General features: G+C 32.8%; 1 protein-coding gene across 2 annotated transcripts; it reads left to right on the top strand.

The window, feature by feature from the left end:
- The first annotated feature begins 3,634 nt into the window (after positions 1–3,634).
- Positions 3,635–25,986, top strand: LOC106710641 (facilitated trehalose transporter Tret1). 2 transcript variants are annotated; one of them, XM_014502763.2, is made up of 7 exons: positions 3,635–3,671; positions 14,567–14,750; positions 18,244–18,379; positions 22,678–22,886; positions 23,156–23,422; positions 24,452–24,673; positions 24,783–25,986. In XM_014502763.2, exons 1-7 carry the CDS (start codon positions 3,652–3,654, stop codon positions 25,308–25,310), a joined length of 1,566 nt encoding a protein of 521 aa, XP_014358249.2. In that variant the 5' UTR covers positions 3,635–3,651; the 3' UTR covers positions 25,311–25,986. The 2 variants fall into 2 exon arrangements, with proteins under 2 accessions (XP_014358249.2, XP_014358248.2); XM_014502762.2 differs by lacking the exon at positions 3,635–3,671 and adding an exon at positions 11,054–11,176.
- The last annotated feature ends 68 nt before the right edge of the window (positions 25,987–26,054 follow it).

Below are 26,054 nucleotides of genomic sequence, written 5' to 3'. Positions count from 1 at the left end.
TGCTGGGTGGGCCCACTGCCGATGAAGGTAAGTGTGCGCAAAAGTCGGCCTCTCCCACCGATACCTAAAATTGTATTGTTTGAGCATGTTGTATAAAATTGTGATGTACAATGATGTTTGGATAGCACTGTATCCAACTTATAGCTACATCAATCAAGTTAATTCGCAAGACCAGGATTATTTCTTGTATAAATAAAGTCATCACTTCTGACATTAAAAACTGCATTAGAATATTTTAAATAACCACAAAAACATGTACAATATATATAATTATAAGCATGGAATCCATTCTCTTAGAAAGGAAGAGGTTACACATTAGATGTGGTACAGGTATTTTGACAGCGAAGTGGGTAAGAATGTGTGTTGTGGTAAGAAAAACTCTAAAAATTGATACGTACATAAGTCTACATAAATGTAACAAAAACGATGTTTTCTAGTACAATTCCGGCATTAGAGGTCGATCTTGCAACATCCTTAACAATCGATCCATGTCTAAATCAATCAAATTGATTCGTTTCCGGAATAAACTTACTGTCTACACTTCTGGTTGTCAACACAATGTTTGAGATGTGCTATCATACACATGTAGAGTGTTTAATGATGTTTGTTTTCCTATCTTGTGTAGTTTTTATTTTTATGAATGATAACTGAGGTGTAAATAAAGTAAACAGTTACAATTAAAGGTAACAAACCTTGCAGTAGTTAGATTTGTTAAATTAATTGATTGCTTCATTGTTACTTTGACCTAAAGGAGATAAATAAAAATAAGGCAATAAAATATTCATTTCGTTGTTTCTGGGTGAAATTTCTAAATCTTTATTAAAAATTTAATTTTACATATACATTTTTGGTTCATGTTCATTTCATCTTTTCATAAATATTAAGGTTAACGCGCATTCGTCCACTCCTCGTCCACCAGGCACCGCCCCACCGACGGCACGGCAGCGAGGCGGTGCGGTACGGTACCGTGCATGGTAGACGAAGAAGAGACGAATGAGCATTTACCTTTAATTTATTACAAAAAATAGGTATATCAATAAACATAGACACACACAGAGCCAAGTTACTAATTGTAGTCTGCGTCAATGTGAGTGTATTATACTTTTTTTACTGATTTACATTCAGTTCATTTTAATATATCAAATAAGATTCATTTATTTATTGCGACATAAATTTTTGAAATAAAACGAGTAAAGTTGTATTATACTGAATACCTAACATGTTGTAAACAAGTATGTAATAAACAACAACATGTTTTCAAAGTTTATTGAAATGTTATAGGCAGAATATTGAAGTACATTAAAATAAGAATATTTTATAAATTTTACATAATGTTTATGCGGAACAGCAATGTTAACGCAGGCCTACTACGCAATTAGAAACAGATTTTACCTGGTTAATATTGTAAGTTGGTTTAGGAAAACTAAAGGAGAGTCGCTAGAGGGATTGTGCGGAGAATCACATGCTGGGACATATATGTTCAACAGTAGACTAACACAAACTGATGATGTATGTGTACAAAGAAAAATGTTTTCTAGATTATTTGCCTCTTTTGTGACATAAAATATTTTGTTTGTAACTATGATCACTTCATGGTCGAATGATATTTCAAATGCCCATCTGCAATCTGCGGATAGTACAAGATGACCTTTAAAAACGCATTACACGTGGTGTTTGCGAGTTCTAATGATACATACAAATGTAGGGACCGTATAGATTAGGTTACAGTTTTCCTACATCTTTAAATATTATAAATTTTGGATAAGGTAAACTCGGTAAGTACTGTACGGAAGTCCTTCTACAGATCTCGTTCAATTTTTACTTCGTTATCTTTGTGGAAAAACAACAAAAAATAGATTTTTTTGTAACTTCCGTCATATTTGATACAATGTTAATTACTCTTCGTAGCATTGCCTAAACTCCAGTCTAGGATTGGTAGGTAATTAGATAATAAATTGGAAATCAGTTATCGTCGACAGTTTAAGACCATGAACGTTCTGTACATTTGCATAATTATATTGTAGGGAAAGTTGCTTTTGCTACCGTTTTTAGTGCCTACGAAATGTTTAATGAAACTCGCGTTATCGCAGCTGCGGGTTGAATGAATTATTTGGATTACAACTCTAATAAGCAATTGTTTAAAATGAACGTTTTACTTTTACAATTGCAATTCCATAGATTTCGTTTGTATCGAGATAATAAGAGATTTTAAATACGAAGGTCCCCTTTAGGTAGTAACAAAAGAAAACTTAAGGCCGAGACTTTTCTTACAAAAGGCTCGGCCTTTATTCAATCATCTCTTTATTTTAGAGTCAACTATAAACATTGCCAACTGCTTATGTTCCGTCAGAAGACAAAAAAGCCTTGTTTAACTACCGGTATAACTAAATACATAATTTCTTAATAAAAGTTAACTCCAGGCCATAGATATAGAAAGCTACTACATTACACTAACCTTTAAGTAAACACCCGTGATATTGTCGTATTATTTATATTAGAAAGTAACTTATAAATGCATATAAACCTAAAAAAAAAAAAAATGAACTTTTAAGAAAGTAATATTCATGTTTTATCTTGTGTTTTGATGCACCTTGGAATGTTATTACAAATGTGGTTCGTTTAACTTTCATCTTTTATGTGACTAATGTTTGCTGCTTGTATTGATAAGTTTTTAAGGTGCAATATCTCTTATCGTTTTGCTAACCCATTACACTTGCGAACAATGTTCATTGAAAGATTTATATACATACATTACTGTTTTGAAACAAGGATAAAGGCGCAGCGAATGTTAAATATTATTGATCGACAACATAGTAAATAATCTAATTTGTACGCTAATTATTAGAGAAACTATAAAGGTACCTACATTGTGCATGAATTTTTAATATGTAGACCACATACATTTTATCTCATTTTGGCCTCGATCTCACAACCCGAACCGTACTAGATAAATGCCGTTCAGTAATATGTAGGTAATAATTTAGATTTTTTAATGAATAAGCAGAAAGCAGACAATCAAGCAAATGATACAATATTAAAGAGACCTAAGTTAGCCATACAATCCACAAAAAAAAACAGAACACTTGTTTTCCTTTAACTTGCATTCATTTCAATGTTTGGTAGAGAAAATTTGTTCAGGTTTAACCACAGCTCACTTACCAGACAACATTCAATTTTTTTCCATATTCTAGTGTGTATGAGATAGTGGTAAGTTCTCAAAAAATATAAAGAGCAAATGTGCCTTTACCACTTGAGGAAGTAAAATAGTTTTATTCAAGCTAAAAATTTCATAGTTGCGTGTTATCAATATTAGGGCCATACAGATGTCGATAATATCCCAGTCTGGCAGTTCAAGGTCTCTGGAAGTACGAATGACGTCACAAAACCTAACCCGCGACGAACCGCCGCTTCAACCGACGTACGGTCGCATCGCACTACACGCCTTCAGCCAGTCGCTTTTGCCGCTCCTCAGCAGTACTACACGAACCAAACATAACCTAGAACAATGTTTTAATAAATCGTGAATTTACTTTTAATAGATTTATTATTTAAATTATTAGTAAAATAATTTGATAATAGTTAATTCAAAGTGGAAGAACGTGTGTCTATTTATTGTATTTATAACCCATAAAACCAGTGTTTTAAACTAAAATGAAGGATAAGAATATGAGGTGAGTTGCTTTGCAATTTTACATTTTGTTTTTTGACATTTAAAGTAACAAAGTGATTGACCTTCGAAGACGATTTCAATTTAATTATACATTGCCTCTACACTGCATTTTTTACGATAAGAATTTCTATAATATGTTAATTTAAAACCACTTGGCTAACTATAACACCATCGCTGTTGCTTTGTTGAAGTAATTAGGTCAATTAAAAATAGTGCCTGTATCTAGCAGATTAATAACGTTAGTTTAAAATAAATAATTAACTACTTTTCAATAAATTAAATACGAACTAGGCAGGTAATTATAATGATATGTTTAAATCATAATGCAAAACGATTAAAAAGTAAAATTAAATAAACGTGAACATATTTAAAAATAAAATAATATGTCTCAATACCTACGGACGCAAAGTATGACAAGAGGAAAACTCGACTAGTCGGAAGATAAATAAGTTAAATGCAGACCTCGGATCGAATCCCAGGTAAAACCAGCTTAATTTTTTTTTACAGTTACTTATCTTTCTTATTCTTCAAAGTAAAAAGTTGCAAATTATGATCGAAGTGTTTCTGAAGTGCCTGCCGCCACTTCTCTCCAGTTCAAGCGCTTTACGGAGAGGTTGCAATATTGATAAAGTGAACACGCGAATTAATACCATAGAATTTCATCAGTTTTGATCAAATCTAATTACATTACGACCGAATTTAAGGAGTAAGGTGTTATCCACTTTATATTCCTCATGTCATGCATTTCGTCTGGTTTATAACATTGTTAATTACCTGTCGCTTTTTATATAAGCATTTGTGTCAAGGCACATTTGCTTTAGATTAGTGCAATCATGTGTTGAGGTATCGAGATGTTGATTTTTGTTGAAGCCAGCTGAGCGACGGACAAAAATTATGAGCGCATTGCCATTGTCGTATACTGTAGAGCCGGCATTTGAATACATCCTTTCATAACAACTATACACTCAAGAGATGTAAGAAGATTAATCATAAAACGGTCAGCAATTTTGTTCATACAGTAAGCTAGTTAATTTATTTATTTTTAGCCGACTTCAAAAAGAAGGTTATCAATTCGACTCTTTTTTTTCTATGTGTGTTACCGCGAAACTCCGCCCCCGGTGGTCCGATTTTGATAAAAATTATTTTAATCGAAAGGAAGTGCTTGCAGATGGGTCCCATTTTTTTTTTTAATAACTAGAAGACTAGTAGATTTTTTAGTAAATACATAATTTTAATAATTGAAATTTAATATAAAACGTTATAAATACTTAAAATCTTTTCTATAAAGTCAGCTGAATGCTAGTTATGTATAAAGTAGTGAAAGAAGTTTGTTTTAGATGATACAGGTCTAATCCACTTTCTCTCGTTTCTATTTTATATCGGACAATATTACCCATATTTTTGGCGGGTAATTCTGTATGTTTATATGTATGACCAACAACAGCCAACACGGCGTGACAGATTTTAATGTTGTATGAAGGGTGTTCTTTTCTTCATTCTATTCGTATACTCCAAATAATGCAGTGAAAAAGTCAATCTGGCTTGTGGGTTTTCAAATTGATGGTGTGTTATTTTAAATTGCTGTTGATGATCACTACATCAGTTATTACATCATATTATGAAATCGTGTCTAAACTATGTCACAATTGCTCTTGCAATTTTTGAAGACCTAGTTCTATGACGGAGATGTTCTCACGCTTACGTTTAATCAATTTTTTTTCGAGTTCAAGGAAACATCGATTGATAACTTATCAGTTAGAATCAATACGAAATCACTTATATCCATATGACAGATATTAAACGGTTTTTGTTCCGTCATTTTAAAAGTTAAATGCCAAGGATTTTTGGTACATAAAATTACTTTATTCCTATTATTATTCCAAATATATTTTTACATCAAACTGACTCGATGTTTTCAAAATTAGATCAACAAAACGCTCTTAAGTACTAAAAATTTATTCTTATTTTCAGAGAATGGCCTATTTCTCGATAAGCTAAACTCGATACAAATCTAAATTCTTCGCCTATGCCTATTTATTGAAGCATCATACACGTAATTTTAATAAGTCACGTGTTTATTTAATTATCACTGTCAAATTTTTTGTATTCTTTTCACTTAACTGCGGCAAAATAAAAAATATACACAGACCAAGTCAACTTGTCTTTTCTTAGTACGATGAAGGCGCGATAAGATAGTAGGTTGTGATGTTTTGGTTTGTGCCCGTGTATCGTCAAGTACTCGTACAGTGTCAAGGATGACCGGAGGTTAGAATACAAAAATATGTTATTATTTTCCTTTTCATGGATAATGAGAAAAATAGAAATAAGTTTTGTTAATTATCAGCTATGACAATTCACAGTAAAACAAATAATTATATTTGATACCGTAAGATACCGTTGTAATTAAAAAAAAAACATTATATTTACCTTGAAAGAGTCAACCACAAGTAAAAATTCGGCAGGTGAACCCTTATATCGATCCAAAAACTTATGCATGTAATTTACATTCGGTACAAATGAACTTGTCACACTGATGTATATTATGCATAAAACTTTTAAAAACAATTAACATGTCATAATTGTACAATTTAAGTTTAACATAAGAACTAAACGAATTACTTCTAGTTTTCCTACCTCTCCTAGCTAGAAAATTATTTTTTAATTAATTCACAGCTATGCAGGATTGTTTGCTAAGTTTTCCTTCACTGCCGAGATATGTAAGAACTGTAAACTGTATAAAAGATAATTGACATTGAAACAGTTGATGAAAAGTAAACTAATAAATCTTCATATAAGTAAAATACTAATAAATCTAAGTTAAGGAATAGCTTCTTTTTGATTTAATAAAATAGCAAGCCTTTTTACGTAAGATTAGAAAGTCTCAGCGGCAATATTGTGACCTACATCCTGCCTCTCACACCACAAATAAACTCATATTGATCGCTTCAAAATTGCTCCAATTCTTGTATAAATCATCGATCCTGATTCAAGAATGCAATATATATGTACTGTTTAACAATGGAATCGCCATAGCCAGGGTCATTCATTTTAAAAGACGTACAAAATGAAAATAAAATATTCAATGTTTTTTATTTTCCACATATTCTTCAGTTTTTTGTTAATGTCATTGACAATACTTGGTTTTTAAGCAACCCCAAAGACATATGTCTTTCGGAATTTACGAGTTTCAAGCAAAAGTGGTACTTAATTGCGAATTGTCTGGCAAATTCGCATTCAAACCTAGTTTATTCATGTGTCAATATTTTAGCCTATTCCTTCATATTTTACGACAAAAATATTGATACTGAATGTGACTACATACATTTTCAATTAACTAACTTGAATATTACTAGGATATAAGCTCGATTTCGACGGTCGAAATAACTGCAATTCACCACAATAAGTTAAGATAAAGAAAACGGCAAAGAAATTCCAAATCATTTCTATTGAGTCATTTCCATTTGTGAAGAAAATATTTGAGTAACTTTTTGTTCATAATGTTTGCTATTTAGAACGTTGGTATGCATTGCTTATACTCGTAATTTAACACTTCGTATACCGTTGATTGCACACTATCGAATGCCATGTGAAAGTCACGTTTTGTGTTATCTTTACTCATCCTTATCTTTTTATTTATAGTCTTATAGCTGTCGCACGCGACTCCGTCTGCGCGGAATTTAAAAAAAAACATAGTAGGCTATGTATTCTTCCAGACTATGTTCTACATCTACATCTATGCCAAATTTCATCAAGATCCGTTCAGCCGTTTCGGATATACCTTCAACCAAACATCCTTCCATCCATCCAAACATTCGCATTTATAATATTAGTAAGATCCATCCATGGTAAAGTAATATTAATTTTCTTTTTTTTTATCAAAAGTGTTTTAAAACATTGGCACGGCACGTATCTACAAAAGTAACATAATATCATATACGTTATCGCTTACTGTTGCCATCGTAAATTGAAATGAATGTTTTACTTCTACATCTCATTATAATTACGAAAACTCAAATCGAAAACGATCTTTGTCTATCTGTTCTATATAAACGAGTTAGTTAGTCTTCTTAGTTATAAACGAGTCTACTTTTTTGTCTGTCAAAGTCACAATTTTAACTTTTTTTTAGCTTTATATCTTTTCACATTCTTAATCCTTTCTGTAACCTCCCACGACGGTTACAAAATCAATAATTGTATACATATTATCACTGCCACATTTTATTTCGATTCGACCTCGCCTTTACCTAAAATGTACAACGTTACACAATGAAGAATACGACATTACCAAATTCGATTATTGTCTCATTTAGCGTGAGTTTCCACTGCGAAACACATGTACAAAAACATATTGCCATCGCGTTCAATCTCTTCGACAAAATAGAGCTAATAATAAAAAAAAATAGGATGACCAAATTAGTAAACTGTCCCGTCCCAGCTTCGCGTTGGTAGATAGACTTAAAACATATTCGATTGTTGAAAGAAGGACATTTTGATTTATTTCAATATTGTTAAAATTCAAATCTTTTCTTCTTATATAGTATATAAGTATAAAAGTCATGAGATTCTATTTTTTTTTATTTGGACAGGTCTGTTCCACCTTTAGAGAAACGACAATAGGCTATTATGTATTCACTGAGTCGAGTCGAATACAAACCGCCACTTACGTATGTAATTCATTGTGATTCTGTATGTCATATATATTTTAAAATTCTGTTAGGTACACTTTGTGCTGTGTCATGGTACGAAGTTTTTCCATTTTTACGAAAAATATCTAATATATAAAATTCTCGTGTCACAGTTTTCGTTCCCGTACTCCTCCGAAACGGCTTGACCGATTCTCATGAAATTTTGTGAGCATATTCAGTAGGTCTGAGAATCGGCCAACATCTATTTTTCATTTTGTTTTTTTTTGTTTTTTTAACTGCGCGCGGACGGAGTCGCGGGCGACGGCTAGTGTAATATAAAATTAATAAATATCAGTTAAAATAGTACACTAAAAAGTAACAGATAAAAATACAATAAAAATTTTTGCATATGTATTAAAACTTAATAACTTTTCATAATTTGTGTTGACAAACGGGTTCTGATTTATATAAATGTCATCCTCACCGTGCTATAAAATCTTACTTCTTACAAATATCAATGCAAAAGTTTGGATGTATCGTTTGTTACAAGGTTATTACAGGTATCAGAATGGTTCAACTTCCTAAAATTTGACACAGATTAAGCACATAGTCTGGTAGAACAAACATTGGCTCGTTTTCTTTTGAATACCGCGCGACAACTAGTATGAAATAAAAAAAGTAGCTAATAAATTCTTCATGGTCGTTACAAAATCAACAGTCTAGCTTCCCAATACTTATTGCCATTTAAGGTTATTTCCTAATCAATTCCACACGGTCATTCTAACTTCGAAAGTTTCAAACTTGTAAAAAAAGTGTAAACTTTTTTTTAATTATTCGCCTAACAAAAACTGTTTTAACAAATAATTAAATAAAATGATAATCAAAAAATAAATGTTTTTGGGAATTAAATGTTATATAGTTAAGGATGACTGCATCTGGTTAGCAACCTCCGTCTAATGATGAATAATGATAAGGCATTTTTAGGATCAAAGTCCAAAAGGAAAACTCGCGACTAGTATAAACGACTCATGCTAGGGTTGCCACCTTTTTGATTCGTTCTACGGACTTGAAATTTACATGTTTTGGGTCAGAGAAGGTGTAATGACTCCACTGAATGTTTTTTTTCGATGTCCGCCTAGATATCAAGGATTGACAAGTCATTGGTTCTTGTTTTTTGCTTACTGTTTTCGCTATATTTATTAAAAGTTACCCTAATGACAAGTCCTGAGTCTGATGATGTCTAAACTTGTGCTTGTAAGAAAAATTCATGATTGAAAAACATAACAGTTAATCTATTTATAGTAGTTAGTCGTCGTTTAACTTATGAGTGGAATTTAATCACTGTCAGCGCTTTTTTTATAATTTGCAATATGTTTGCTCATTTATAATTGCAATAAAGCACGTTGTAAATTAAATGCATAAACCATTTATTATTAAAATGAACAAAGAATTTACTCATAAATATTTTTAAAATTCACTTAGCAGGAATAAGTAAACTAAAGAAGCAAATATATAGTCTAGGACTATCTATTTATAGATTCTATTAAGAAATTGAGTGTCAATATAAAATAGGGACTTAGGACTCTTGGAACATTATGATAATCAATTTGGTATTGCACTAAAAGAGGGTAATGTTAATAATGTTAATGTAACCAAATACAACAATCACAAATTCACAATTCACATTAAAAAAAACTATATAAGAAACCTCCTTCCCTATTAGCTATCTTCAGCAGTAAAACATTGTTACGGACTAGGATATTTATTTAAAAAACAAATATTCACTGGGGATTTAGATTAGATGGTACTCATAGATATTTAGGAATATCAAGAGCGGACATCGTGAACTAAGCTTATCTTCTCGTACGCAGAAACCACTAGTTCTATCTTTGTTGTCTAGTTTGACACGCCGTCTCGCCACTTTATATTGTTGTTATTAAACATTTCACACAATTGTTATGAGCTTCTGTTAATTAATGTTATAAAACAAAAAAAAAATAAAACTTATATTTTATTTACATACATATTTTAATGATTTATTTTAAATAACGTGTATCTTAAATATATAAGCCACATATAGAAAATTAATTTCGGTTTTATCGATGTCTTTATTACCATTTATATTCTATCCAAATAATGTTTTACAGATTTTATAATACTTTTAAGTCACCATTTATATTATTTGACTATTTTCACAATAGATATCTAATGTTGAAATGATTAAACTGTCTAAGGAAAAGTAGGCCTCATGTTCTCTTTAAATCTACATCTATCTATATATATAAATATGTAGTAGGAGTCGATAATACTTTGCTATCGTAACTTAAGCTACGACAAGCAGAACCTGAACAAAATGTAATAACTAGAAAAAAACAACAAAACAACTGCTACTCGCTAATGAGTTACGAATAATAAAAAAACTAATTAAAACTGTAATGAGAAAAATTATTACGACTTCGAAACGTGTGGTTTGCCTCCATACGTAATTAGATATACAGGTAAATAGTTTAGTTTTAACAATGTTAATAATTGAATGTTACAATATTCGTCCTTCTAAAAACCAAATTATTTCACACAGCTGTTTTAAATATCATTAATATTAAAACTTATTCAATAATCAGAGTGAATCAGAGTAACTTATATAGGGCAAGTCCACACTTTACATTGTCATAATTATATGTAAACAAACAGATTTACCGATGCATTGGGTTAAGGGTTACTCTGATAGTCACACTTTACTCGTCAGTCACTCTGTGGGTCCCTAAGGAGTACGTAGGGTTCGGTTTTTTAGAAATTAATAAGCTTGTGTAAACATGGTGTTATTGATATTTGGCTATGCGTTATCTTATCAACGGAGACTTCGAATCGAGAAGATTCAAAGGTAAGGGGATACATTTGGTTTAAATTATTTGCATTTACTTATAAAACGTGGTAACCGCTGACTCGTTGCGTTGTTGTGTCAATTTGATCTGAAAAATATGTCATATGGGTATTGTTCTTTATAAATTTAAGGCATTGCACTCTTCATAAACCTTGTAGTAAGGAGCAGTGAATACCAGATGCCGATAGCATTCTGACAAAATTTGTCCTTAAATTAACATTACATGAGTTTTCCTTAAGCAATTCAAGACAGTTCAAGTTAATTTTTGCATTATTGCTTACATCAACCTTGCAAAAGTTTTTCCCCCTGGTCTGCAATTGTAAAGTTTTAACCAAACTAAAGAGCACCTTGATATAACTGACTCTACAGTTAAAAACCCTCTTTTTCCTTGTTAAAATAGACAAATACAGATCCAGTTGAGTGTCAACAAAGTAGATGAGGATAACAGGATTTCCTTGTGGTGACAAATTTTTGCATCTTTGAGTCAAATATATAAACAAACATATTTAGAACTGTAACAACTGTATACTTAAAAGTCACCAAAGTCTACTTATGTAAGTCGCCGGCATTCTTTATTTAATACTAGCTTTTACCCGCGACTCCGTCCGCGCAGAATAAAAAACAGAAAACGGGGTAAAAATTATCCTATGTCCGTTTCCTGGTTCTAAGCTACCTGCTCACCAATTTTCAGTCAAATCGATTCAGCCGTTCTTGAGTTATAAATAGTGTAACTAACATAACTTTCTTTTATATATAGATAGATTGTTGTCATAAATTGTTTAATTGAATTAATATTATATAATTTACTAGCTGTAGCTCATACCTTAGCATGCGCTTTTACGAAGGGAAAGGATCTTTGAATAAAAAAAAATGGGGACAATATTTAAACCCAAGATTCAACAACAGTAGCGTGAAAAGAATGTACCAGAAATTTTATGTAATCAAAAAAAAACACTAACAATAATAAAAACGTTTTTTTAATTAACATGGCTTAAGTTAACCTTTTTTTGATTTCAAGGTCTTTATTTTCATGTACGTTGTTTCTTATATCGAACAAAAACCGTAACTTTTTTGTATCTTATATTAAATATAGGACATTATACGATATTCGCAAGACGTCTTTCACAGGATGCTATCAGCAAGCTTCCTTATCACAGCGAAAATAACCTCTACCAACTGATAGCGGGGTAATAATAAAATCAGTCAATGTACTTCTCTTGAGACCTTCTGAAAACTTTCAAGGACTTTTTCATATACAAGATGTTCACACAACATTTAAATGTAACTGTAAAATATTTAAAAAAAAATCAATTGAGTAAGAAATCCAAAAACATTTCCAACACTTGTATTGCTGTAACCCATTTCAAATCATCACAATTCTTACTTGACTAAGTTGTTACTAGTAAATTTTTGACATAACCGTGTTTTTTGAGATACAATATTTTCGAATTTCAAGGTGACAAAGGCACATTCAGTAAAATTCTAATCTTATTACGCAAATACGATTAGAATTGGGGATCATAAGAAAACATCATTGGAAAAAATGCTCAAGCATTGCCAAGCGTATTGGAGTTATTTAAAGATTTGGCTCGTCTAACTCAAGGTCAATGGCAGAATACATAATACACTGAAATAGTTGAAAAAGTTGCTCCGAGGACGTACGTGTAACTGATAAAAACAACCGTTTCCGTTTAGATTTAATATTTATATTTTTATATATTATATTTTATATTTTCACACTGTATTGTTGACTAAAGGATCGATTAATCACTGTATTGATTGAAAACGTATAATTTGATACTTAATTTATTATTAAAACTTTACACCATTTCAATAGCTACACCATATTCATGTTTGCTGACAACTGGACCAAAGTTCATAATTTAAATTGAGACATCAGTTTACACATGTAATACTAGTGTGAGCATTTGTGTTTAAACGTTTTCAAATTTGTACAGTCATGCTCGAACGTTTTGATGCGGAGGCGTTATTGATTACTCCCATTGCATAAATTGGCATCACCACAATGAATTAACAACTTTCTTGTGGCTGTTTACTGTTAGCATGCTGACGCAACTAAAGTTACATTGTGAGATAAGACAGCAAAGTTTGTACTGTTAATTTTGTGCTCGTAGTTTCAAGAAAATAAAGACTATAGTAACCTTGTAGAAGTAAATTATTGTAACGTTCGCCAAAATCGTCTGCGAACGGTCGGAAAAAACCTACATAAACTTTATAAGTAAATTACCCCAACATATAGGACTCTTGTACTTTAAATTATACTTTAAAGCTATATGTTTTTTTGTAAATTAGCGTAAATTACCTAACATTAATACAAAGGACCAGAATAAAAAGTATTATAATATTTTTTTCACAACATTACAAATAGGTACATTTATTAACGTCTAGTTTAACCTTGCAAGCACGTTATTAATTTGGATATGGTAACATTACCTAAGAAATTTATTTTTCCTTAATTTTTACAATTTGTCACTAACTTTCAGTCGTGACTTGCAAAAAACACCAAAAAAACTCTTTCTCGAAACTACCTCTTCAACTAAAACAAGAAATTGCAAAATTTATTCCTTAATTACAAGATTTTTAAACATGATAATAGACAAAGTAGAAGTAATTTTTTTAATGTTATTTTATGGGTATGCATTACAAGACGTGTTAAGAAGAATATTTTTTGACTCTTGTTTACTATAGGTATATTATCGGAGGCCAGCTTTAGGTCGAAGCGGCACTCTAATTAGTTTTCCATTTGTGTAATAATTAAAATAACTTATATATGCTTATCCCTAAGGTTTATGTGCTTTAGCGTAAAGTTTGTACTACGAACTACAAGTAAGGTTCGTATATTTTTCCATAACAAAGAACTTTCAGAGAGGGCATTGCACTTTAGCTGAATCGAGTGATCAAGTTTTTGTATAAACGGTTATTCACCTTAAACTGTATTTTAACTCCGCGAGTCAATTTCGCTCCGTAGTAGGTACGATAAGTGAACTACTTTCGTACTCTGATACATTGCAGGAGTTAAATAAGGGTTTCACGGCAAAAACATTTAATTTAAAGGGTTAACTTGATGTTTTATGATCGACAGTAAACAAACCGCCTAGGCACTTGTGGCAATGTGCAATGTGCTACTAATAAAAATATTTGGTCTTAGGTTTCAAATAAAACAATGAGTAGGGTCAATGAAACAGCTTTTTTCCGAACTTTTATCTGCAATCAGTCTTTTTAGTTTAAGTAGATGTGAGGAATGATTAATATTTTTAAAACAAAAATTATATTTAGGTAATCTGAATCGAAAAAATAATGTTTACGCAAATATTTTTTGTAAATTTTATTATATGTCGATTTTAAATTTACATGTTATTTTTTGTTCAGCGATGGAGCTCACGAAGCGATGTTGGCGGAGAGTCGGAAGCCGCAAGTCAAGAGCAAACAGACCCACAGTCAGGAAGAATATGAGGCACTACAGAGTTTTCTACGCAGTATTAGTTCCACCGCAACACTACCGCCCTATGTCAAAGGAGAAACTTACTCTTCTATGCGAGGCGTCTTCAACCAGGTATGATTCCACAAGTAAATATATTTATTGATATCTTCTTCTTCAGCCTATCTCCTACTTCTATGCTGAGTGTAAGGCTCCTTATTAGTACTATCCGTCTTACTGCTTATTCGACCTTTTTATTTCTTTTAAGTTAAGAGCCCTACAATCTTTGTTCACATTCCATTCTCATAGTTAATTACACGTGCAACTTGATCCTGTAAGTCAAGGCGACTTCTATTTAGCCTCACCAATTTAGTTTAGTGTTCGTTCTGCTGCCGCTATACAATCAATTCTAATAGAACAACTACTATTCTAGAATTGAGACAAATGATTCCTTTAAAAAAATAATAATACTCGTTTTTAATTATTCACGCGTTGTAATTCTTTGGACTGAAATGCGATAGACACTTTTCTTAACTTTTTATACTACGCCTTGGTTTCCACAGCCCAAAAGAACATTCTCTTTCCTCTTATTCCCTTTGTTATCAATATATTCTGATACGAATGTTTCGGTAGTGGAAACCTACGGTTAGGTTAACCTTATGCTATACGTAAAACATAAACCACTTTCTTTTCCGTGTTTCGAACTCTTCTACGAAAATCTCATTTATCTGTCCGTCGTCTTGCACCTCGAACAACGAAGAGAATAAACAAAAGTAAATATAGTGTTTCAAGAGAAGATTGTATACGTGAATTTGCTGAGGTCATCAGCGTATGAAACAATGTTTATAGCTATTACTAGCTTTTGTTCGCGACTTCGTCTGAGTAGAATGAAAAAAATGTGAAATGTGTGCAAAATTTCAATAAAATAAGTTGAACCGTTGCGGAGTTACCGAGTAAATAAATGAATCAAACATATCCGACGGGAACCATACACATTCCCGGGATCGTAGGTAGCTTATATGTTCTTTCACACTGTCTACATCTATAACAAATTTCATCGAGATCCGTTGAGCCGTTCTGGATCCAAGCATTCGTATTTATAATATTAGTAAGATTAGTAAAATATACGTATATATATGATATACATGAGATTTGTAAGTTTGACTGATCAAGAAAACAAATGACAAACGTAGCGTGACAATTGAATATTTTATCGGCACAAATGACGTGGGCAGATTTGTAATATGTATTATTTCGCAATATTGAACAATAGCAGTCTATTTTGTGATCATTGATAACCTAATGACAAAAAATAATGATGAAAACGACCCTAATTCTTGCAATCAAAATTCATAACTCAAGTTGTTGAGCATTTTTTTTTTTACTTTTTAACTTTACTTTTTTTAAGGAATTTGTAGTTTCATATAACAGTGTTTATAAATTTATTACAAACTATAGATTGCATTCAAGCATTGAACTCTTAAATAATACAAAAAAAAAACTTGAGAGGTGTCAAGGGACACCCGGATGGAACGAAGTTCCTTTCGATTAATTAGTGAAGGAACCAATGTTTATTCTATGAATAAAAAACTTAAGTCTTCACAAGAAGTACATTTTATTTCTATGAATTTTCGTTATATATTGTCACGTCGTTGCCATGGTGAAGTAGCGCTCATTCGTCGTTAACATACTTACTATAGCAAAAAGTGTCGTGACAACTTTTCGTAAGAATTTTTTCCGTCAAGCCCCCTTTCACAACGCGCGATAAGGAACTACGTTCCAAAAGTCAAAGAACACTAACTTTATGGACGTGTATGGCATCAATATTATCCATCACCAATGTCATATTTTTAAATTATCTTAAGATGACATAGAATTATTTATTACTATTGGACCATATGACAAAATGCATGGTTTTCTGGGTATTATTCATATTGCCCTTTTCAATTAAATTAACCTTAACACATGAAGCCTTCCACTTGACTTTATCAGCTTAATCTTGACATTCAGCATACGCCATGCTCACAGCGCGTCAATGTTCTAAGTAATAAATCATATTATGTGAATCATTTTTTATCTGTGCATCTATGTTAAGAATCGAAAAGTATTGCAAGTAATGATTAAATTAAGTGTTGTTGTATTAATTACTAGGTTTTTAAGTGCAAATGCCTTCTATTTAATTAAATTCCTCTTTTACAAAACAAATCCACACTAGTAAAGTGCTAATCGGTTGGTGAAATGCTCAAATTGGTCGATTAAGTCCATATTTTAAATTATAACAAATCTATATAAAACTGTTATTGTATGTTATTTCTTTCAAGAAAGAATTTATTTCATTTATTTAATTTATTTCAAAGACTTCCGCAATCACATACTGTCTTGTTTTACTATTTAATTCATCTGAAGGGCATTACAATTAAGTGTTAAAACACTTGGTTTATATTATATTTCCTACAGCTATATTTACAGGAATTCATTGACCGGTTGGCAAATTAATGAATACAAACTTGACCCTCTTGAGGTTCTTGGCCGATATCGAAATAAATGGAAATCACATTAAAATTATCGTACCGTACCGTTGAATGTTTTAAAATTTTATTTTCGTACTTCGATTGAGTTTTTTTTTAAACATTTTTAATGATTTTTTTTATAAAATTTCTAGAGATAATTCAGTTTTATACGATCTTATAATTCTAAAGTCATAGTGACCTAAGTTTAATTGCTTGTCATTGTTCCTATTATTATAAAAGGGGTATATGAAAACTCTCAGCTGCTAAAATGACGTCTATCCGTAAAAAAATTATAATTGTTTATTATATTATACTTACAATATCATCAACAAGAAAGTTCTCTTTTTAATATTAGGTTAATACGATTTAATTAAACTTTGATCAACAATTGAGGCAGGTTAGTTTTAATAAAAAACAGTTCCTTGTAATTAAGCTTATCACAAAAAAATAATAAAAACTGGTCTGATGTTATCTCTTAAAATGTTTCTTTTATTTACATTGGCCGGGGGCCGTGAAACAATGGCATGATTAATGTAGCACTGAATCAACCTTTGCGAATCGAATTGGAAACTAAACATACTGCTTACATGGTTCTCTCAAAGTAGTTATGTAACTAACTTGTCTTAGAATCGGTTTCGTTCCACTGGTTCTTCTCATAATAAAGATACACACATTCAAGTGGCAATGGCCTAGCTGCTTCGTAACATGAAACATTATTACCTCTACAAGTATTCCCTTTGTTTTTGCCAAACGTGCAATCTGTGATTGTAATAAATTTAAAAAAAAGTTTAACACTTTCCGCTCCATAAACGATCGGATCGGGGAAATACAGCGATCTTAAAAACAATCGGCTCTACTACTGTCTTGTCGACTACTAGCTACTACAATCAGTACTATATTTTGTGTAGCCTTATCTAATAGAATAAAAATAATATATCTATTCTCTTTGTTCTTTGATATGGTCATCTCTGCATCATCTTTCATCTCTCTTCTCCAATTCGCACGGTCGACACAGATGTTTTGATTATGCTTACTACAAATTACATTAGTCAAGAGTTTACTAAATGATATTTCTTGAAATTCTTTTAAAACCATATAAAGCAGCGTATATTTTTCAGTGCCTCATCACATGCGCAGTATTAGTGCTGGCGGCCGGCGCTGGTCATCCGATCGGTTTCTCCGCGGTGGCGCTGCCGCAGCTTCAAAATGAGAACTCCAGCATGAGGATAGACGAGGAAATGGGCTCGTGGATTGGTAAGTACACAACTCTCATTAATTATTAAGCCAAGAAAGGTGACTGTCAAATTCTTAATGGTCACAAATAGGACCCTTGATCCAAACTTTATATGAGAAATCTACATGCACTAAGGCACTGGCAAAGAAGTGGCAGTAACAATAATAAAATATTGCTTATAAATCTGAACATAATTTGGTATGACAAGATTAAATCGAGCCTAAGTAAAAGTTTTATAGGAAAACCTGTTTGGCACAACATCAGGCTTAGCAATATATAATTGCCTCCGACCGTTAGTTGCTATACGAATAACATACAAAAACATTTTCGCAAGAATGGTAATTCCATAATCTTACTTCTTACTAATATTATAAATGCAAATGTTTAGATGGATGGATGGATGGATATTTGTTTCAAGGTATCTCCGGAATGCCTCAACGAATCTTGATGAAATTTGGCACACATGTAGATCATAGTCTGGAAGAATATATAACTTATTACATTTTGTTTTTATAATTCCTCGCGTACGACGTTGCGGGCGACAGCTAGCACGTAAATAAAACAGTCGCTAAGGGAAACCTAGTGTTGTCGATAAATTACGATTCGATTATGTTGAATTTTACATACGTTACGTGCAAATAACTCTTTACTTTATTCCTTACAAAAAGGAGACATAAATAAAGCAATTCTATTGTTTGAACTATAATGACAAAGTTACAATTTATTAAAATTACGCTGACTATCAACTTTATTTGCAAATAACAATTTAATTTGCAATAAATTTAATACAAAAATTGTAGTCTTTATAACTGTTAAAATTTATATCTAGATTAAACTTTAACATACATAGATTTAAATCAAAACATGATAATAAAATGTTTATGAAAATAAAGTTTACACATATAATTAACTAGCTGTGCCCGCGACTTCGTCTTGACTCTTCGGGTAGCATTTTAATTATTTAGGCCAATTTTTTTTACTTAAAATTATAAAACAATTCAACAAAACATATTAAAATTACAAACCATTCACACAAACCTTACATATTCCCATACAAATTTTCATCCCCTATTCCCTGTTATTGTTTTGCACCCGTGAGGGAAAAACTTTTCCAAACTTTTAATGTCATATTTATTTATATGAAATTAACAGCATTATAAATAAGTTATCTGTATAAATAATGATACATCCATACAACTTTTTATTCTCCCCTTTCAACCCATTACAACACGTTTTTCGCATAAAAAGTAGCCTTTGTATGTCCTTTCTCAGTGTTTTTTCTCAGGCTCTAGACTATCTGTGTATCAAATTTTATTTCGCATTAATAATATTAGGTCCTTACATATGAAATTGGCGTTTTGTATGGGAGGAACAAAAAGTCGAATATTTTTTAATATAATATATTTAATTAATCAAAGTATGAACCATTATTTTCTATGCACTGTTGCCATCTCATAGGTAGTTCATTGATCCCTTTACTAAAAAAAACCAGTCGGACGGGAATCAATAAAATCTTTGAAGGCGATTTGGACTGCCCCATCGGAGTTGAATTTTTTCCCTTGCAAGAAGTTATCCAAATTTCGAAAAAAATGGTAAGCTGTTGGAGCAAGGTCCGGGGAGTACGGAGGATGTCTTAGACTTTCCAATTGAAGCTCTTCTAATTTAGTAGCCGTCTGTTGCGCTGTGTGTGGTCTAGCGTTGTCGTGAAGCAGCAGTGGCGTGGAGCGATTGACCAGCCTAGGTTGTTTAGCCGCTAGCTTTTCCATCATGGTTTTCAATTGCTGACAATAGATATCAGCCGTAATAGTCTGGCCAGATTTGAGAAAACTGTAATGAACAATACCGGCACTAGTCCACCAAACGCTTACAAGTAACTTTTTTGGGGTTAATTTTCGCTTGGGGCAGGATTTGGCTGGCTGGCCAGGATCCAACCATTGCGATGAGCGCTTCCGATTATCGTAAAGAACCCATTTTTCATCACAGGTAATGATTCGGTTTAAAATACCTTCATTATTGTGCCGGTTTAGTAATGTAACGCAACAGTCGACGCGCGTTTGCCGGTTTGCTTCAGTCAATTCGCGAGGTACCCACCTTTCAAGCTTTTTAATCTTCCCAATTTGCTTCAAGTGAATTAAAACAGTTTTATCACTAACATCGCAGCCTGCAGCAAACTCGGACGTGGTTTGCGATGGATCCGCTTCCACAATAGCCTTCAACTCTTCATTATCAACTTGAGTCTCAGGCCGTCCACGGGGTTTGTTCTGCAGATCGAAATTTCCAGAACGAAAACGTTGGAACCAAAAACGAACTGTGTTTTCTTTTGCAACACGACCGCCATACACATCATTCACCCTTCGAGTCGTTTCCGCAGCACTAGTGCCACGGCGGAACTCGTACTCGTAAATAATGCGATATTTTAAGTTTTCCATTTTGTAAAATTAGTGACGCAAACAGAAAAAAGCAGAAGAAAAAAAACAAATGAATGACGGTCATCGAACCACAAATACATGAGTCTATAGCTGTACAAATTTGAATTTGGAATTCCTTACCAAAGAGGAGAAATTCGTGATTAAAGTGGCCAGTACGAAAAACGCCAATTTCATATGTAAGGACCTAATATTAGTAAGGATTTTACAAACTATATTCATCGAATTTAATTTGTTTGGGCCTTGGAAACTTTGTTTGGACAAGAATAAAGCCACTTGTTATGAAAATGTTTCTCGAACAAGCCATGAACGCGAAGTCCTTTCAGGACCATTAAAATAATTAACACTGATTAAGACGGTCGTTTGAAACCAAACACTATTCATACGAGAACATTATGAATAACAAATAGCTCTGCAGAATACAGTCACAAGCTTTATAGAGCAAAGCTTCCTATTAAATTTATCTTTATTGTTATTTAAGATAACTATTTTCTTCGTATGTATGAGATAAGGATAAGTTATCTATACTTAATATTATAAAGAGGTAAGATTTGATTGTTTATTTGCATTGTTAAGGCTCCGAAACTATTGAACCTGTTTGAATTCTTAGTTTAGTTTCGTTATTAGATTTTTTTTATTTCACGCGGACGAAGTCGTAAGCAACTGCTAGTGTTTTACAAATATTCTGTCTTTTTCTTTTATTTGCAGCCCCATATTAGAATCGGATCTACTATCGAAATAACTATATTTATATTGTTGTGTTTTTTTTTAATGTTAAAATTATCAATTTTATCTGAATATAAACTTGGTTTAGGTGATTATTAAATCTAACTGTATTTTAACATCAATTTAGTGTGAACAGTTTTGTTATTATCTGTTTGCAAATATGTGTAGACAAAATATGTAATTAGTTTAATCTAAATAAATATGTATTAAACGTAAGATAAATAAATAAATACCTGTGTACAGTATTTGCTTGGATCTAAACGATTGCATCTTTTTTTTTTTTTTATTAACTTTTAAAAAGATGTTGTCATGTTCATATTCTGACTTTCTATAGTTTTACATAATTATTTAAATTCAACAAGTAACAATGGACTTTGAATTCTAACCACAAAGCATGTTACAACAAAAGGTTTGCGATTCAATATAAATTTATTGCCTTTTAAAGGTGTAACATAAAAGTACAAATCCACGTACGTAACGTACAAGTTAATTTGAGACTTATGTCAATTTCAATTCTATTTATATACATTTATGTTATTATTTATTTGTAGTTGCCCGCAGCTTCGCCCGCGGAATATAAAAATCTAGTAAAAAATAAAACGTATGTCACCCGGATATAGTATAGCTTCATAATAGTGGAAGAGTTTTTCATATGGGTTCAGTAGTTTCGGGGCCTATTCAATGCATATACTCAAATCTCTCTTCTTTATAATATTAAATACACAAATTTTACTTCAAAATGACCAGTTTTAATACAAAATACTTTAGTATTACGAATAAAATTACATTACTAAATATTTATTCGCGTTACACAATACGTACTCGTAGGTAACAAGTAACCGTAAATAATTACAATTTTCCGCCATTTTCCGCTATTCTGGTTTCACCGATAAGTTGTTAAAACGAATTAAGAATATTTATAATAATATTTTTATACCATTTAAGGATTATCTTACAAAACATTAACACTAAGAGTTCAATCAAGTCTAGCTAGTTTAGTTTTAAGACTTAAAATGTAGATTTCTCAATTCATCTCTATTAACTATAAAACAGAATATTGGGTGTCTTAACAAATCTCAAAACATAGAGAACATATGATTCCAAGGCATTACATTACGAAACCATGGGTAAAAGTAATTTGATTCAATTATTCTATTTTGTTGCAGCTAGTATACATTCTGCGGCGACACCACTGGGGTCAATGTTATCTGGGCCCATCATGGAGGCGATAGGGCGGCGGCGCACGCTGCAGGCCTCCACTTTCCCGCTGGTGCTGGGCTGGATACTAATCGGTACCGCAATGCACCACGCGTTGCTGCTACTCGGCAGGATCGTGTGCGGCTTCGCTGTTGGCATCATGGCGGCCCCCTCGCAGGTTTGTTGAAATATAAAGACTTGAACACAACTAACTATTATCTGTCTGCTTTAAAGAAATTTGGGTTTAAAATAATTAAAATACACTATTAAAGGTTTTTTTCATTATTTACTTTCAACTCAATTTCTTTAGATCATGTGTCGTATTATCACGAATACATAATTACGAGGTACTTGATTACTGATTTATTTTACTCGTATGGAATTCCTTCGTCTTTCACGATAACCCTACATCTTCATTGAACCTGCATATATTGTCCTTACTTTCAGGTGTATTTAGGAGAAATATCAGAACCTCGTTTACGTGGTTTGCTGATTGGCACACCATTCGTGGCGTACTCTCTCGGAGTACTATATGTGTATGCTCTGGGCGGCGCGCTACCCTGGCGTTCTGTGTCCTTCCTCTGCATCGTGTTGCCATCGCTCGCCTTCGTCGTGCTTTGTCTTTCCCCTGAGAGTCCCACCTGGCTCGCCAGGAAGGGACGCTTCCACGAAGCCATGGCCGCTATGGGCAGACTACGTGGAAACCCAGAGATCGTAAGTAACAGTCGATGTATCTACAGTAAATTTATGCAGCAATGAAAAGTTATATATTTTTAAAGATGCAACACATTGATTAACTATGAATTCTAGTTGCCGTAATTAATCGAATGTGTTTACCCTTAGTTTTAGTTATAATTAAAATGTAATTTAGTAGCTTTTACTGTGTGATTATAAAGTAACAATAGAACCTATATGTTGGAACCAAGTTGCATCATGATTTTAATATTCAAAAAAATGAACAGGTTGGAATTTATACACCCGTACCGTCTCCAATTACCACTCGTCCTCTACTGTGCCTCTTCGTTATAACTATATCCTATTACCAGTGAAACACCATTCAAGACAATGTATTAAGTTCAAATTTCATAACTAAAGTGTAAACATTGTAATTTCGAGAACATATTTCAATGAGCGACGTAATATCTTGTGTTTACTGAGCATGCATTGGTTCGCGTTGCTCCGCCAATCTGCCTTAACGAGCTCAATAGGAGGTCACTTGACAGCTGAGGTGAAGATGCGAACGCACGCGCTTCGTTCAACGGTCATTTGTTCACGAACATTAATCATTCTTCATTCTTTATTGTCTCTGCATTTGAATACTAACGATTGTATATTGTATCAATTATATAAAAAAAACTCGTACATTTACATTGTTTTTAAATCATTTTATATCTCGGCTCTTAAAAACATGAACAACATTACTAAATTACTTAATTAATTAATTATGATGTCTCACGAAAGTTTAAACAATTTAACATTACTAAAGTAAGAGCTAGAATGGTTAAAATATCAGCCTAACTATGATATCTGACTTTTAGATTCCCTTTTTTGTTGTCCTTTTAAGTTGTAATTCTTGTAGTTCCAAACTGTTTGACAGATTTTAAAGAAATAGGTGTCATTGAATTATTCTTATTCTTATTATAATTATACTCTCGAACGGATTTATTTGTCTCTACAACTTCCAAGTACTAAAAGTGGACTCGCTACGAGATACCATTGAACTTTGCTCTTTGTACGATTCAGGCGCAAAGGGAGCTCCACGAACTGATATCGGCGCGGGAGAAAGAGAAGGCATGTGGCGAGGAGACTATTCGGTTCTTCGCGACAGTGTCGAGGGCGCCCGTGCTCAAGCCGCTGCTGCTCATCAACGCGTTCAACATGCTGCAGATCCTGTCCGGTAGCTACATCGTCATATTCTACGCCGTCGACATCGTCAAAGAGGCTGGCGGCTCACTCAGCCCTCACGTAAGTTACCTACAAAGAATTGTTGTCTTTGATCTCTATATTAAAAATAATTTTCTGTCTCAGTCTACTATTAATATGTAATAACGCATGTATTGTTTTGTAATTATAGATGGTAGCAAACGCGAGCGCATGTACAAGACTCGGCGTGACCGTGATAGCCTGCATCTTGCTGCTGAAGATAACGCGTCGCTCCCTCGTGATGGTGTCCGGCGTTGGCACAGCGGTGTGCACTCTCGCCCTCGCCTTCCTGCTGTACCAGGACGCGGGTTCCGGCATCATAACGCCCGTACTCATCCTGGGCTACGTAGCCTTTAATACTCTAGGCTTCTTCTTACTTCCCGGCCTCATGATCGGAGAACTCCTCCCCACCAAAGTCCGTGGTCTCTGTGGCGGTTACATATTCTGCGTGTTCAATGCGGTCCTTTTCGGTTTTACCAAACTTTATCCAGTTATGAAGAACTCGGTCGGTATGTCAGGTGTATTCGCGCTCTTCGGGTTCGCCGCGACTCTGGCCACGGTCGTTCTATTCCTCCTCCTTCCAGAAACCAAAGGAAAATCCCTTCTCCAAATAGAACAGTATTACCAGAAACCCAACATACTTTGGGTGACGCGCAAAAAAACAACCGACGGTCAATAAGTTTAAGTATTAAGTTATAATAAGTATAATAAGTGTGTTAGGCTAACACAAAGCGTTGTCTCACCGCCCTGTTGCAACTTAGATTAAATAGTTCAAATTAAAAGGGCAAAATAGCTATTCAATAGTCCATATAGTGTAACGTAGTCTTCTATGAGTACAAACAGTTTTTTTACTTCCAAACTGTAACAAACAGAAACTAAACTGAAGCCGACAGTTATGTGGTTTTCAATACCTAATGTTTACCAAACTATTTATTACTTCACACGATTTTCTAAGAAAGGAACTGAGATATGGTGCTTTTAATAACACTTTGGCGATTTTAATTTTGGATTGTTATACCTTTATTATATATTAAAAAAATCTTGGTCAAAAAAAGCGACATTAACAAAACTAAATTTTTCATATTCCCGATACCGAAAATATGGCGGCAAAAATAATTGTTGTTATACTATGAACAGGACCAGTTTGTTAAAACGAATGAAAAATATTTTAGATTGCATTTTTTTACCGTTATTTACAACTCAATATATAAAATGTTTTAAATTATTAAAGTCGCAAAATATTAGGCCAATTTTAATGAGTGTCAATGCAAATTAATTAACAATATAGTTCTTAATGATAAACTAGAAATCGGATTACAGAAAAAAGATACTTTGAATATACGGATGTTATTTATCACACTTGGAAAGAATCTTGTCTAATTCAAGTGTTGAAATTGGCCTAGCATATTGATACAGAAATATT

The sequence above is a fragment of the Papilio machaon genome, chromosome 13, assembly GCF_912999745.1.
Source record: "Papilio machaon chromosome 13, ilPapMach1.1, whole genome shotgun sequence".
NCBI lineage: Eukaryota > Metazoa > Arthropoda > Insecta > Lepidoptera > Papilionidae > Papilio > Papilio machaon.
The sequence above is the reverse complement of the archived record's forward strand: the minus strand, read 5'-3'. Positions and strand labels throughout refer to the sequence as shown.

Coding starts and splice junctions, on each gene's coding strand:
- LOC106710641 (XM_014502762.2), top strand. CDS start 11,109: ATGGTGTTATTGATATTTGGCTATGCGTTATCTTATCAACGGAGACTT. Junction 22,887..23,155: donor TCATGGCGGCCCCCTCGCAG/GTTTGTTGAAAT, acceptor CCTTACTTTCAG/GTGTATTTAGGAGAAATATC. Junction 23,423..24,451: donor TACGTGGAAACCCAGAGATC/GTAAGTAACAGT, acceptor TGTACGATTCAG/GCGCAAAGGGAGCTCCACGA.